This window comes from Chaetodon auriga, chromosome 15 (genome assembly GCF_051107435.1).
Source record: "Chaetodon auriga isolate fChaAug3 chromosome 15, fChaAug3.hap1, whole genome shotgun sequence".
Classification (NCBI taxonomy): Eukaryota; Metazoa; Chordata; class Actinopteri; order Chaetodontiformes; family Chaetodontidae; genus Chaetodon; species Chaetodon auriga.
Genome location: NC_135088.1, coordinates 7280312 through 7297002, shown reverse-complemented (window position 1 = coordinate 7297002; position 16691 = coordinate 7280312). Strand labels below are relative to the sequence as shown.

Sequence of the window (16691 nt, the reverse complement as noted above, 5' to 3'; positions counted from 1 at the left end):
GTCACTTCCATTAGTCTGAAACTTGCTGCTTAGGCCCAGCCTCCTCCTGTAATAAAATACAGGCTGCTCATCAAATTGTGTGTAGTAGCTCACACCGTGTAGAAGTCACATTTGATTGGTGCATTAAAAGCTAGTTAAGCTAGTTCACTGAGCACAGAGTTACTAATTAAACCCTGCGATGAAGCAGGAACAAGGTCAGCAGTGAAATATGTTCAGAAGGTCACTGGGTCAAAGTGATGTCATGCCTCTGATGGATGTTTCTTATCTTTAGCGCTGTAAAACATTGCTGAAGCATACGGTAGATACCAGAAGCAGACAAGCAGACGTGTTGTTGTTTTCTAGATGGAAGTGCAGTCTGTTCATTTACATTCCTTTCACAGTCATGCTATCGTCTTTCAATCTTAATCTCACGCATGCAATAAAACTCTTCGCGGAGATGTTTTATGCACGTCTGTTTAACTCTAGTTAGAATCTGTTTTATCCTCTGAGATGAGTTTACGGATGCACACATCTTAAAAGACCCCTGACTGACAGACCCATAACTTCTATTTGCTTGCTAAGACTCCCTTTGCTCTGCATCAGGGTTGTAACATCATTTTTTACAGCCAGTCTTGGTTCTTTTCAGCTCTTTGCCATGCTAACATCTGTCAGTCAGTCTGTCTGTCCAGACTGAAATACCTCTGTTAACTGTCAAAGGATTGTGAAGAAAGTTTGCACAGAAATTTAAGGCATCCAGAGGATGAGTCCTGATAAATTTGGTGAGCCATGATTTTTCATTTAGCGCCACCATCGGGTCAAGATTTTGACTTGTCCAGTACTTAAGTTTTCTGACTGAATTCATGTGAAACTAATCCCCATCAACTGCTTTGTGCTCAGTGCTAATCATCAACTTGTAGCATGCTAATGTGCTAAACATTATCCCTGCATAGCAGCAGTATGTTAGCATCATCACTGGGCCTTTAGCCCAAAGCACCACTGTGCCCGAATACGACCTCACAGAGCCGCCAGCTGCTGTAGACTCTTATCAAAACTTCTCAAAACACTAAATTATACATTAAAAAAGTCCACATAAGCCAATCTGAAACCATGAAAATGTACTGTACTTGCTCATAAAATATATATTTTCCTGGACAAGGACTAAATCATGCTTTATGTAAGAAAATAACAGTTTGACCCTGAAAGATAACAAATCCCACATTTATTACCATCCTGTCCGAGGAGGGATATGAAAAGTTAATCCCTCTTATTTTTCCCTTTTTGGCCCTTGACCTTAACCCCGACCTCTCATATCTGTGATACTGTGGTCACATTTAAGAATTTTGCAGTGTTGTGTTTGAGCAAGGTTTTTTTTTTTTTTTTTTACTGTGCAGATTTGTTTTTCCTCTCGTGTGTACTTTGATCACATTGCAAAATAAATAAGCTAAGCAACCATTGCTTTCACACAAACTGCACTCGTTCTCCTGGTGTTGCTGCTGGCGGGTCACAGGTAAATAACCTACGCTGAAAGATATCTTATAATGTGATTATTTCCCATCCTCGTACATCTGTTCGACCTCCTGAACATCACTGAACAGCTTGACTGTTTGTCATTCTCTGCCTTTGTCTTGTGGTTTTTTTTTTTGTGTGTGTGTGAGATAAGGGAAGAAAAGGAAGAAGATCAGGGAGGTGGCGGGTGGCACTGCTGAGAGTGACAGATTAGAGGTACTGACAAGTGAGCCATTTAATAAGGTCAGTCACATGACAGCAGCACAACAAGACAGTAAGCATGTTGGCCACTGCTGGAGACACCTGTAAGATAGGAAAACTCACAGGCAGTTAATTAATATCAAGGACAAATATTATGCAGATGCAGTTTATTGCAGGCTTTAGATATCTGCCTGTGCACACAACATATGGTATGAGGTCGTAAAGGTGCCACATATTTAATTTTATTTAATGGTTTCATCAGCCCCTGCAGACAGAAGTGATGTATCCTGAATTCCTGTTGCAGATCACATGAAGTCACAGTGATCGTTTGTTAATGGGCAGCAACAGGACATCACGATACACCCCGCATTAATCCACGCGTGAAGTCATCCTGAGTCATGCATTTGTTAATCATGTATATGATTTGCACCCTCGTTATAATGTGCTGCCATCATTCCTGAGGCGCTCACGTATCATTCGGAGGGCGCTGCAGATGAAATCACTTTAAATGTAACCACAGAGGTGTCAGTGAGCCCGAAGTGACCGGAATAAAAGGGTGAACGTCTGAATTTCATGTATTTCTGCTGTGCTCCGTCTCATCCGTGCTGCCACTCACTCGGCGCCTCCGTCACTTTGTCTTTCTCAAGGTTACTTCAGTTCACTGGGAGTGTCTTGTTGTACCACGTGATCCTGATGCGAAGTTACTCTGTGTCAAAGCTGCGCTCAGCTGCAGGGACGGTTTTTAGGCTGCATGGTGTGATGATGTGCCGCGATCTAAAAATAACACCGCTTCCTTTAAAATAAAAAAACATCTAAAATATGTGTGAAAATACCGACATTTCCTCATTTTACATGATTAAAAAAGGAGAATTTAAACACCCGAATTCATTGCATGGCTATTAGGGAGAACTTCCCCAATTTCATGATGATTTTTTACAATAAATATGAGAAGTAAAGGAAGACTTGGTTAATCCGTTTGCGCCCAGAATAGACGTTTCATCCCCGATAACCTTGGCGTCGATCGCGTCTTCCGTCCGACCTACAAACCCTTTAATTTCAGCAGGGGTGTCTGCCATTGCGCAGCAGCCAACTGGGTGAAGGTGGAAAATAGGCTACACCAGCAGGAAGGATGCTTCAATAGGCCGTCGGGGTCTGTATCCTCAGTCAGCACGCTGCGTTCCACAGTGAAACCTGCTGGACATCGCCATCCCCCTGCCCGGCTCCCCCACTGTGGTCTGTCTCAGATATATTGTCGCCCCCCCCTCCTTAATCTCCCAGATTGTCGGCGACTTGCTGCAGTCGATGCTGCAGTTTTGAGCCGCTCCTGCACCGGCACCGCTGACTCAATGAGAGAGACATGCTCGCATTCGTTCTGGTCTCTGGGTCGCTCTGGATTATTTTAGGTGAGTTTTGAATACCTTCTGGTGTTTTTCATTTTTATTTTCTGTTTTTTTTTTTTTTTTTGCTGATTTGGCACCGCAGGGCCGTGACTGTAGGCGCTGCACCTGTCTTGGCGGTAGCAGAGGCGCATTGTGTGTCATCCACTGCCGGCGTTTTCGATCATCGGCGGCATTTCTGCAGTTTTACACAACCTGCGTCCTTCGAGGGTTTAATTATAACCTGCTTTGCTGCTGCAGTTGCCGCTTTACCTGCACGGCCATGACGCCGGTGACATTTTACGTTTTCCTCAGACAACACGTGTACGAAAGCCAGCCTCAACGCAAACGCGCCATATCTCAGTTTATCGCCCGAACTGATGCCACAACGCTTGAATTTCTGCTCCAGCCCTTATTAGAGCACCATCGAGGGATGCTTCCAGGTTGGCTTAACCTTTAATCAGGTGCAGCAGGGTGGACAGGCTGCCATGCGGCTGAATGCATGTGAGTGATTTTGCGCGTCAGTCATTTCATTTTCCGTGTCGAAGTGTGTGCTTGACGTGGAAAATCCAACACTTACTGAAAGGACCGCTCTCGGTTTAATGCAAACGGGATAAAACGTGCGCATTTGAGGCCGGCCAGCTGCTAAGGTCGTGTGACATTGTGCGTAGAAACCGGACACACGTCATTGAAAAAAAAAATATATATATATATCAGGGAACAGCCTGTCTTTCACGACCTCCTGTTGCAGCTCGTGCTTTTACCCAAACGAGGCTGCGCACACATCCGTCATTATTTCATTTCATTTTAAAGCATGTCAGTTTGCCAGGAAGCCGGCTGGGAAGCATTTTGTCTGTGATGTCCTCCGCCATGTCTCAGTGATGGAGGGAGGGAGGATGAGGCAGGATGACGCGCTTCAAATTGCCGCATCTGATTGGACGGAGCTGTCCAGGAGAGAGGGGTGCTGAAATCCTACCGGCAAACGGGAGAGCACAGCATGCGCTCTTTACTGACACCACCCCCACCCCGGTTCACAGAACGGGTCGTTTAGGGCATCGACACGGTTCAGAGGCACGGTGCTTGACCTCTGCTCGTCTTTATGTATAAGAAGATATAATCCCGTCCAAACTGTGTTTTACAGCAGTGTTGCAGACCAGATTAGCGGCGTTGTGCGGCAGAAAGGCGGAGGGTCATTGCTCTTTGTGCGATGTGACATGAAATAAGACCCTAAACGTTCAGACTCGTGGTGGTAGATAATATACAGGGCCAGGTTTTAATGGTAAATACGCCTAGGTGTAATTGTTAATTCCTCCGCCAAAGAATATAGGTCCTCAGCAGCAGCTGCACTGCGTGGTTGCTATGTGACGAACAACCAGTAACAGTTGGGATTTTGGTTGTTGCATTAATATTAAAATCTGCTCTTACGGGATTGCAGGTGATGTATATTTAATGGTGGACGCAGCCAATCAGAATGAAGGCCCAAAATTGTTTGAAACAGCCTGAATTGTTTGGCTGGGAAAAAAAAAAAACACGACAGTGAACCAAAAAAAAAAAGGCCCCTGGAGGAGATTGATGACACATTTAACCTGTCATCACATCCCAACACCCTGCTGCTTCTCAGTATAAATAATTCATTTTAATCACCATCTAGTGCAGCCTTACACAGCATGTAAACCTATTCTTTTTCCCTCCTCAATATTTAATTAAAAGGATGGCGGTGGCCTTGCCCCACCCTTTGGCAGAAAATAACCAATGATGTTTCAGCATTCCAGGGCCAGGCTCCTCTGCTTAAGGCTCATACCGGAAAAATGACTTGGAACTGAAAGAGTCTTAAATGTGACACGTTGCATTTTTGTGAAAAGACGGAGGGAGGGAGGGAGTCAGAGCGATTGGGAAAAGACTGAAAACCTGCAAATTAAAGACACGCTGCATGACTGCACAATAAGACAGGATAAATGTTGAGTGTTAAGTCTGGCCTGCTGTGTTATGAATGTCTGTCACTGTGCACTTTCACTGAGTGTTCGGAGGCAAGTTTAACTGTATGTATCGCACCTATGGATTCCTGTAAAGTTGCATGTCTGATCTTTTTTTTTTTTTTTACTTTCTACAACAATCATGTGTCAAGTTGGGGGGTTTAAGATCTGCTTTACAAATTCAGTACTCTCTGTAATCAATATCAGCAGCCCGTCTGGAATCCGCATGGCAGCTTTCCGTTTGAGTGGATTTTTGCTGCTTCAGCATTCAGTGCATTGTCTTCCTCATATTGTGGGATGCTGGGCAGTAATGGCTCGGCCTCAAGTGCTGAAGCAGGTCTGTCTGCCCGTGAGGTGCTCAAGTAGTTCTCTTACAGATCAGTCTCCTAAGTACAGTGTGTTTTTGTTTGCAACATCCAATATTCAAGGGTTTAGCACTGATGCAGCAGGCCCTCAGGGGAGAGAGAAAACCCTCCAAGAAACCTCCTTGTTTAATCCTAAAATTTCAGTGTCTGATGTCGTAACTTGCTGAAAAGGAGAACTTTTCCGTTAGCCTGGTGGTTGTCAGCCCGTTTTCTGACTCATATCTGTAAAAACGCAGCAGTGCCCATAGAGGCCCCGTAACAGGATGCATGTGCACGGTGGTGAAGAAATTTAACAAAAGTGATTTTCCCTTTCAGCTTGAAGGGTTAATCTCATTAATTAGTAAAATTATGATAGCAAAAAATGTGGTTTTCCTTGTTGTTTCTCCCCATGAATTAGAGCATTGTCAGGCTGGGATGCACAGGCCTGCCTCCAGTCTCACAGTTTGATAGTCAAATCAAACTAGACGCAGCTTCATGGCTGCATTTGTTTAAATGTGCAAATATCAATGGTGAAAACAGAAGTGCTTATTTGCATGTGTGTGCTTACACACCTATGTTTATTGTGTGTCACTATACCAGTGTGCGTTAGCATAATTTAGTGAAGGAGAAGACTGCATGTTTAGGCGGGGGGAGGGCGTGAGGCAGAGAGAGAGAGAGTGGTGGAGGGAGGGGTGGGTGGGTGTGGTGAGTGAGCCCAGCGTCTGTCGAGCTGAGAGTGGTGTGATACGGAGGCCAGCCAGGCCCAAACTAGGCCAAAACGCATCTCGCTGCCTTCCTCTTGCTTGCCTCAGCTTAATCTGGCCGATGGCAATGGGAAGGTAATCACTAGTTTGCACAGGGTGATGTGATATCTGCCTGAGGCCCCTTGGCACACCGCACACTCTCGCTCTCTCACACACACACACACACACACACACACACACATACACACATCACACTTCACCGGCTTCCTGGCTGCCTCCGACGCCTTTGTAAGTGCCGCTGCCGAGACCACAGCTGCTTTAACTCTTCTGCAATGCAATTACAGCATAGATCTTTTTAGCTTTTACCTGCTCTGTGTGTCTCTTTTTACTCCTGCTTCAGTGCTGCATCTTTGCCTTCACACGTATATGTGTATTTTCAGTTCTTCCTGCTTAATTCACCCCTAGTGCTTATTTCCTCTGCAGCTTGTGTCTGGTTGTATTTCATGAATGATAACTGTATTTACCTGTTGCGCCGCCTCTGAACTCCTGAAATGGCTGCTTTCTCATGCACAGGATGTAACAGTGTCGGTACAATTACGCCTCAGTGACAGTGACAGGAAGAAGTTGTGGTTTGACTCCTTAATGGTGGTCCAAGTAGAGGAATGGCAGACAGAGATAAGGATGAGTGGTTAAAAGAGTGAGAGGGGAGGTGCTGTGCACGGATGATTGAGCGCTGGTGGTTAAAATAGCAAAAAAAGAAAGATGCAATGTTTTAAATGCAGGTTAAGAAAACTGAAAGAAGCATTTAAAGAATAAGAGACAGCTGAGTAGGACATCTTTAAATAGAGTGCAGTAGTGAGGTTACTACTGGTCATCCGTCTCTGTGCTAATAGGCTGTAATAATCTCCCCACGCTGGACTCTAATCATTGGTGACGGCCCTCAGATGGGCTGATGGGGTGGGACTTAAGGACGAAGGGTTGCGTTTCCTCTGCTTTAAGCCTCAGAGGTCGCAGGAAGTCCAGCTGGCCCATTCACAAGCCCTCATCCCTGCATGGCTTGCAGTACCCTCGCTGCACCAAAGTCTTTGCAAAGTGAAATCTTCGTGAGACAGGAAGAGAGAGGCGACGTGAGAGTACAGATGGGGAGCTGCTGCATGAAACAAGCCTCGGTGCTGCAGAGTTTCACCGCATAAAAATCAATTTTTTGACACGTTTTTGCTCATGTTATTTAAGTGGACTGAATAAAGTGATGCTGCATGGGGACCTTTCACAGGTCCGCAGGGAGGCAAGCATTCAGAGGCGCATTAGATGCCATATAAAGTCATTCAGATGCTCTTTCCTTCACAAACTGCTGCCACTTCTGGGACACATTTGGCTTTTTATGTGAGTGGGTACAGCTGGAAATTCTCTTCTGCTCCTTATAGTTCATCAAGTCAAGAGCCACGGTTGAATGAAATGCCTTGGTCGGAATTTTACACCTCCGTATATCAGAGTGCATACTGAGCCTTTTCAATTTCATACATTATAGTTGAGACTTAAGCTACTTCAGGCTGGTTTAGACTTTAGATTCCACCTGCTGATCCGTTTTATAGCTGAAATATTTAACCTGGCCCTCAGGATGAAGCCCCTGCTCACTGCTCGGGTCCATTCAGACATCCTGTAGCATGACCAAAGCTCAAATGTTTATTTTCTTTTAATCCAGCTGTTCGTGCACAGTGTGTGCTTGAAATGTTTTGTGTTCGATATGACATGGTTCGTATTATGTTCCCTCAGTACAGCGTTTGACTGTGCACATCTGTCAGGCTTTCTGGTCAAGTGTTTTGTTTTTTTTTTGTCTACTAAACGTTCTCTTCAAAGCAGACGTTGATTGACACTGCAGCAACATTTTTCAATCAGTCTAAATTGTGTTTTGGCAAGCTGTTCTCATCCCCAGGTCGCCGAATGTCGGTGACACTTTGTTACGCCCCTCAGTGTCTCCTGCAGACACACAAAGGTACCCTTAAGTGTCTGTATGCGATGCCTGTCAGAAAGTTTGTGGTTAATGTTAGGAAACGGTCACAGTCTGTTAAAGTTTAGGCACCAAATCTTCCTGGTTTGGTTTAGGAAAAGATCACAGTTTGGGTTAGAGTTATGGTTGGGATGTGTTTCACCCATCCATCCACCCTGACTTCCTCACAGCATGGACTTTTTCACTTTTTATACTACGTCACCTTTGCTCTGAGCGTTTGTTGCCATGGATGTATTACTGTTGGAATAAGTTAAAATCCTGGTGCATCTCACTGAAAGGTTTTACACCTGTATGAGATGCAGAGAAGCTGACAAAACGTCGATATTTGACGACAATGACAAAGGTCTGGTGTTGTAGTCTTGGCTGTTCGCTGTGTTGACAGATTAGATTTTAGTGTTAGTTGATACTGATCCCAAACCATGACAGACATACAGCAGCTGCAATAAATGAAATATAAAGATGAATAAAATCCTGGGAAATGATCAACAAAATGCACGTTATCAATATAAGTGTTAGTCAGAAGAGCTGCTCACATGTTGGAGGCTCTTTGAGGCAAAGCTGCAGCAGTGTGTGCGGCCGACGTTCAGGAAGACGTTTGAAATGGAATAAACTTGAAATGAAGCACGTGGCTCAAAGTTTGGCACCATAAAACTACATGTAAACATTTGTTGTTAAATGTATCATTCTGCTGAGGAAAACAAAGTTAGCCTACAAAAAAGTTTGCTCTGAACTCAAGGTCGACTAAGTACCTTTTACCTTTGTCAGATAACTTAAGCATGGATCTTGACGAAAACTGAGCTAACTCCATGACAAATGAGCAGACTACATACACTGATTAACTATAAGTATAATTTTACAGTGTTGTACTTATAATAAACTTTTTCTACTGCTACTACTCTACGGTTGCAATCTAGATTCCACTGATAGACTGAGGTTTTTTTCTGTTGGTCCCAAACTTCCTTTTAGGCAAATGTATGCATCGTGCATCAGTCGTGAGCAAGACTATGCTTTAAACTGAGAGACCGCAGACTTTGTGCACATCAGCAATCTCGAGCAGGGCATCAAACATACCTGCACACTCATAAGCGAAACGCTCGCGTTGTGAATGCAACAGAGTTGCAGCTGCAGGGGCGATAAAGATTTTCATGGTGCGATGCGCTCTTGAACTCACAAATTAAAATTGGACGGTCTTTGAGTTCATTTGCTGATAAAGGTCATGGTTGTTGCTGATGGGGATCCTGCTGACCTGCTGTTCTTCTGTCACACCAGCTGTATCAACAGTCTTTATAGAAGGCAACAGGGATGGACCTGAGTGTGTACGTGCCAGTGTGCGTGTGTGCGTGTGTGCGTGTCCCTGGGGTGTGTTATTTAGGTTACTACAGGACAGAGTCGGACACCAAACAGGGCCATAGGCTGTAGAGAAGGTTGAACCAGCTGAGCAAATGACCCTGTTCATCCAATGGATTCATGCAGACTTAAACATGGAACCTGATCTCTTTTTTACTTTTATTCTCAGATCTATTTTCTAGTCTCACAAATTCATTGTGAGAGTGCTGAGAAAGAATAGAGTCATTAAATCTGTGTCAAACTTCAGGGGCTGCTGACACAGACCTGGTCTTTAGAGGCCTGACAGCTTGTCCGGGCTGAACCCGAACCTCCTCCCTCAATGAGACAGTTTCTTCACCTCAGAGTCACCTTGAGTGAAGGAAACACCAGCTGTCATCCAAACTAGGGAAAAAGCAGACTGCATTTCCTGGAGGAGCCCGTCGTGTCTGACAGCCTATTTGTGCCATCATGGCACCCAGAAATGAATACTTCCAAGGAGTCGGCCTCTGAAATGGGACACAGCTGCTGTGTATAGTGGAGGGCTACCCTTCACTGCCTCCCACCCAGCTCTCAACCCCGCTCTGTCTGCAGTCTGACATCACTTTTTAAGAGGAAACAGAGGTTTAAGTGAGTCATCAGTGGTTGGCATTAAGTTTACAGTCACTGGAGGTCAGCTCTGAACATTTCCTGCTCTGCCTCATGTTTTGTCCTTTATATTGTAAGAAAACTGACAGTTTTTGCTTTTTCTGTGTTGGTAGTCAAATACAGATGAGAGCAGAACAAAGACAGCGAGAAACAAGATGGGCAGTTAGATGTTTACATTTCTCCTGGAAGCCAATTAGGTGTCTGGCAGGCTGCGAGTCTCCAGCTGCCGTCGGGCTATTTCATGGCAGGGAGATGTGGCCCGCTAGCGTGCCGGTACTGTAGCCTTTGCTGCTTCGTTTAACCCTGCAGGCTCCAAGCGAGAGCCCGTTCTTTACCTGACAGGTGTCATGAGTGAGTGCTCAATTATGAGTCAGCACATTGGATTATTTCCAGATGTTGCTCCAGTTCACCAACTTTGAAAGTTTCCAAAATATGTGCTTTTCGCCCACATGAATGCTGCACCCCACACTGCTTTGCAGAGATTAGCGACAAAGAAATCTCTTTTGTTGAAGCTGTAATGTAGCCCCTTATTTTCCATGTCAGATCAACAAGATACTCAAACCGCTTCACAGAAGACACTAGAACAAGCAATATTAGAAAAATTCATTATAAATCAGATGTTACCGACTCTGCAATCCAGACGCTGACATATCAAAAAATAATCTTTTTTACTCCTGCAAGGCTGAGTTAAGCCAAATCCAGCCTCCTCTGTTCCAGGTGTCAGTGTGAAGTCTGTCTATATTTAGAGCTGGCTGAGTGCTGTTTCCCCTCCTCTGCCTCCCTTTTCAGACACCAACAAATCCACTGAGGCTCCGTCATCCCTGCAGCCAGACCACATTAGCCACTGCACCCAACACAAAAGCACACGCAGCGAGCTACGCTACATTTATGTCGACTACGCAGCCCACTTCTGATCAAAGCATTCCCGCGGTGATGCATCGACGTTTATACAGAACATTTGAGCTCTGATTACGAAATCGATCAAGCGTGCAGGCCAACGAGCTGACGAAGCAAGTCAACAAACATGTCGTCCGTCTTGGTAACATCATGACTGTGGCAGTTATGGTTTAAGCAGACTTTAATCTTCATTTATGATCAGAACAGGATAAATGTCAGTGCCAAAACGTGTCCCTCCTCCAGGTTTTATCACAATCATACCAGCTGTATCTGAAGAATTTTAACATGGAAATTTTGACCTGAAATGACGGCTTTGTCTTTGCCAGTCAGTGTGCGTCTGTAAGGAAATCAGCATGTGTCTGAGGAAGAGATTCAGCTTTGATTATCGACCATTCCACAATTAGCTTAGTGGTTGTCTTTCATCTCAGCATAAAAGCCTCAAAATCATCTCAGGAGTAATCATCATGAAAATTAAATGCGTGTCTTATTTATTGTTACTATAATTATATTATTGTGAAACGTTTACTCCACAGTTGTATAGAGTGAGCGAGATCACTGTTTCTGCACCAAAGGAGGTAAACATGGCGGCTTTTGTTGATGGTGGTTTGATGGCAGGGAAGTCTGTTTGTTTTTATATGACACGGTTCAGCTGTTCGGGTCGTGTTGGCACAGCTCGGACATGGAAATGATCTAGTCTGTGTGTTGTGCTGCCTGCCTGGCTGGTGCTTTGTCATTGATCTTCCCATCAGAACTGTTTAGATACATCTGCTGTGCTGTAATATGGAAGAATGCAATATGAGATGTGGGATATGCGCTGTAATGTGGAAAATAAAGGGTACGTTCAGTCAAATCAGTCAAATATTCTGTATTTTTCATTTGCAACAGCACAAAATCTAAACCTGGCTAATTAATGTGTGATATGTTTTAATGTTGTAACCACACATAAGTATAAATCTAAAAAAGGACGCAGTGTCATGTCAAGTGTCATGAATAGACTACTTAAAAATACTGTAGAACTCCCTCTAATTGTCATTCCTATGCTTTTGTTTGTATGGGAATTAAATAATCTAGATATTATGTGTTAATTAGTGAGCTTTCAAGTTAAAGTGGTTGTAATTTTTGACTTTATATAAAGCCTGCTGTTACCCCCTGTTCACAGCCTTTATGCTAAGCTAGGCTAACCCGCTCCCAGCCCCGTATTTAACTCGCAGACACGAGACTGATCACCTCATATTTCGCCTCTTCGTCTCTCTACAGATGTTTTACATTTTGAACTTTACTTTTTAGACCTTCTGCTGTCAAGAAAACTTCCCAGAGTCCAGAACACCTGAAGCTGTGCCAGATTATACTTTCAATTCTTCACATCTTTACAGTAATTGAGTCTAATTGTCGGACAGACTCCAGTTGCGCACACTGGGCAGCTTTGTGTACCCAACAGAGCAGGACATTAATCAGCCCAGAATTAGCTTTGACATTGTAACCGTTTCAACATCCATACACATGCCAATGGCCGGTGTTGTTTAGCTCAGAAACATCATCAAGTGGTTTCTGTTATTTACTATCGTGCTGAACATTTCCCAGCACTCGAGCAGCTCTGATCCCCTATTGAGATTACTGGAACTGCAGAAAAAAAGGTACAACAGAAAAAGAGGAAATATCTGATTAATGCAGCAAAACGAGAAGCAGGGAGTCCTGCGGTATTAAAGAGGCAGCACTGTTTTCAGATACATCAGAGGGACCCGTCATGCTGTGGTTTTTCAGTTACAGGTGATAGTTTCTATCTGAACCGAAACTCGAGTTAAGCTGAATTAAGAGGATTCAAGCCCGAGAAGAGTTTGGGAAAGCAGCTTCAGGGAATTCACTGCAGAGCAAGTGAAGGTAAAGTGCTTCTGCCTGGAATCAAAGCAGCAGGGGTGATGAGCAATATCTGTACTGCACTACGCAAAGGTGGTGTCATATGTCAGAGCTGCTTTATGACTGTGGGCAGTCTGTGATTTGGTCATTTTAAACACGGGGGAGGCCCAATGGAAGCTCCCGCCTGCCCCCACACCGCCCAACAAACACACACACACCCATATACAACATTAAAGTATATAGTATATTGTAGTTATATATGAGACAATGTTATAGATCAGACAGACAGACAGATGGGTGGGGCCGAGAGAAAAAGGTGCAATTACAAGTCCGCCTGCTTCTCCAGCACCACAGACAGCACCATGGATTCATCAATACACGATGCACAGTTAGGCTACAGGGCGGGGCCGTAGACCACCGTCAGCTAAAGGATCAACGAGTCAGGTGGACTAGACTAACATATTCTACTAAACAAGCCCTCTGCCCCCGCGCTGTGTCTGATATCAGAGGATGGAAAGCAGGGATGGCAGGTATACAAGGGGGATGCGTTTTCATCAGTTTGCTGACAAGGGGGGTGGCATCCTCCCCTAATCACCCTTCAAATTGCCTACTGAGTGTAGATATGAACCCTGCTGACAGCCAGTGTGTGTGTGTGTGTTTAGAAACAACACTGTAGGTGACGACGTGAACATTTGGGTAGTGCAAAGAAATGTGTGTGTGTGTGTGTGTGTGTGTGTGTGTGTGTGTGTGTGTGTGTAGCACTGGCTTAAGACCACAAATAAATGAATAAAATAGTAATATTTTCAAATAATATAAAATGACTTCTGATTGTTGCTAACTAGCTGTTAGCAGCCTGTTCACGTCACCTTTTCTACAACCCATTGTTGTATCACCTTCATTAGAGCTCAAAGAGTCAAAAAGACACTGTTTCTCGTTGTTCCTCGATTTGGTCTTGCATCAATTTCTTTGTTGGTGTTGAAAGTCATGCACGTGACTTCCTGAAACCTGCTTTCACCCGAGTGCAGCCTCATATGATTCAGCTTCCCTTTAGCAAAGTAGTAATAGTGGTTCTGCTCAAAAATAACAGGTGAATAAGGAAGTCAGTGTTCCCACGGTCTCAGACATTTATACCTATTAGCCTCACAGTCTGTCGGTTTGTGTGGCCCCGTGCATGTGCGTGTGGGAGAGAGAGAGGAAGAGTGAGCAGACAGGAAGTGATTCTGATTGGTTGTGAGCTGCAGCAGTGCACCGACGCCATTTGTTGGTCAGGTGGTACTGTCTCTGACTCATTTCCCAGGGGGAGGGAAGGAAAACCCTCCAGTCACCCTGCAGCCAGCCTCCCCTTCAGATAAATTATGCATCTCACACTGCGTTTGTGCGTGTGTGTGTGTTTTATCTACTTTCTAGTCCCACCACTTCTCCGCGCTGTAGTGTAGATGATCTATTCTGAGCTGTTTTTACAGTAAGAGTAAGAATGCAGGGGAAGGCCCCTCTTTCCGCGTGTTTAAGGTCACAGGATCTGGGAGGAGGAGCAGTGAGGTGAAATTTGTTCATAAAACACTTTTATCAGACAAGACTGCCTCAAAGCGGCTTCAAAACGACCCTGAGAAACTTGTAGGTGGGTCTAGTTTTGTGTGTCTGTGGCCGGTTGTCGCTGTATCTGGACGAGCGCACTGACACAAAAGCAGCCTGCTTTGAAAATACTGTGTGAAGATTCCACGTGTGGGTTTCCTCCTGCACTACAAAAATATGCAGGTCAGACAGACTGTACTGCCAGACGAAAGGTTTGTATGTCACCAGCCTGCAGAGCTTAATACATTTCGTATAGTGTCATGTATTTTAAGATTATTTCTGTTCTATACACATGAAGGCTGTGACTAAAAATCACCATTATTCAACCAATTATTGATTTTAAACAGATTTCTTTTATTTATTCAGTCAAAGGAGACAAGACAGAACTTCGCATCGGTTGACCTGACAGGATCACAACTATTCCACCAAAAATGTATTTTAAGCCCCATCTAAGCAAAGATATGTTTGAAATGAAAATAGGTTTGCTTAAACATCGACGTATTTTTGATTATTACATGTACGCAGACACGTAAAATTTAAAAGACATTGAGACTTTTTTGATATTTCAAACGTTCTTGCCACCGTGTCAGATCAGCGTTCGGATTTTGGCGGCATAATTATTTCCTACACTGTACATACACACTCGTGAACGCACACAAAAGTCAAATTGTGTCCTCTGTCCTGCAGAGCTGAGTTCCACCCTGATGGAGAAGATGCAGGCCCAGGAGATGATGAGCGGCCTGAGGATACCGGAAATGGACGAGCTCGGCCAGTTCTTTCGCTCCTTGCCGACCTCCACGCTGGTGGGCATCGGCGCTCTGACCGCCGTGCTGGCCTACTGGTTGGCCACCAGACCACGCCCCATCAAGCCACCCTGCAGCCTGCTGCACCAATCTGAGGAGGTGCCGGTAAGATGGAGCACACACACACACACACACACACACACACACACACACACACACACACACAAACAGGCTCATAGATGCATGAGTCCATTAGGGTTAGGGCCATAAATGCTGTAAAGATTCAGGACACAGGCAATGGAAAGATACACACACTCATTATTAAAAGTCCTATTTTTGTCCCGCGACACTGTCCTGCACTAACGGTGCTCCCCGACCAGATGAGAGAAGTCAGAGTTGAAAAAAAAATGCTGACACGCTCATTTAGGTCACCTTCAGTTGTTATCATGCACTCAGCAATAAGCTTCATGAGCAGGACGGAGGGCTTTTGTTGTTTTCCCCTGGGTTTTACCTGCCAGGCCACTATGCGCTGTCCTGGCCGTCTGAACACTGGAGCTTGACAGCAGCCTGAGAGGAAGACCTGCCAGCGCCGCTGTGATCGCCTCTACATGTTTTTCAGAAAAAAAACACATATATCTTTTTTACATTTTGATTCATACTGGGATTAATGTTGGGCCAGCAGTGGTGTTAATACACCTTTACCCTGCTTTGTTTGTTTTTCACCTTTAAACTTTACGCATTAATGATAATAATATATTCTTGTTTTTACATATTCTTTCCCTTAGAGCACCACAAACATTTACATGGAAATTACATAATTAACAAAACTGTTAATACAGTGCTGTTAGCCATCGTCAACCCTAGCTTTGTTTTCACTTCATTTGATGCTCACAGGCTCTCGATTACACTCATCCTGGTTTACCTTAACCACCCTCCCATCAAAGCAAACACGCACTCTTGTATTTCGCACCAGCACACCACAGGACTGCGCTCTGGTAGGTGAGGCTGGCAGCATTCACATTCATTCAATATGAAACTCCTTTGAAGAGCTTTTTGTGGGTGAGGTTCTTTTTTTTTTAAGGTAACCTGAGAAGCTGTTTGAAGTAGCGACACCGTAGTCGACCATGTACCTGACAAGCACATGCATGCGTGCAGAGGCACACAGATACCCTCATGGGTTTCACACCATGCCAAAGTCTGAATTCTTTTCAACCTAAATGACTCATTTGCAAAAAGGAATTTGCTTCTATTGTTCTTCGTCTTGCTGAGAATGAAGTCCAATCACCCAGAATGCATCAGCGATGTTCACACCGGGGAAGAAAGGAAAGCTCAGTTCAGCTGAGCAGCTCAGATATTTTTATATGCGTCTGCAACAAAAGAGATGGATTATCATTTTGAGAACAAGGAAAACAATTTTCTTCTTACCCTCCCTCGGGCTTTGCTCTCTATTCAACACCACCTTTATGATGGAGAAGAATTAGACCTTGATTTGTTTTCTTTGTTTGTGCAATTTTATTGTCAATTTTGATTTGAGAAAAGGTGAAAACGCTTGCGTTTCCTTGT

At 44.4% G+C, this 16691-nt stretch overlaps 1 protein-coding gene across 2 annotated transcripts in view; it reads left to right on the top strand.

The window, feature by feature from the left end:
- Positions 1 to 2722: 2722 nt before the first annotated feature.
- acsl6 (acyl-CoA synthetase long chain family member 6) overlaps positions 2723 to 16691 on the top strand; it is a 36998-nt gene continuing 23029 nt past the window's right edge. The window contains exons 1-2 of one of the 2 annotated variants that reach the window (XM_076749929.1): positions 2723 to 3089; positions 15073 to 15293. In XM_076749929.1, the coding sequence (XP_076606044.1) occupies positions 3044 to 3089; positions 15073 to 15293 (267 nt within the window). In that variant the 5' untranslated portion in view covers positions 2723 to 3043. Of the gene's footprint in view, positions 3090 to 6265; positions 6372 to 15072; positions 15294 to 16691 lie in introns of those variants that run through there. The other variant, XM_076749930.1, reaches the window with a different exon arrangement.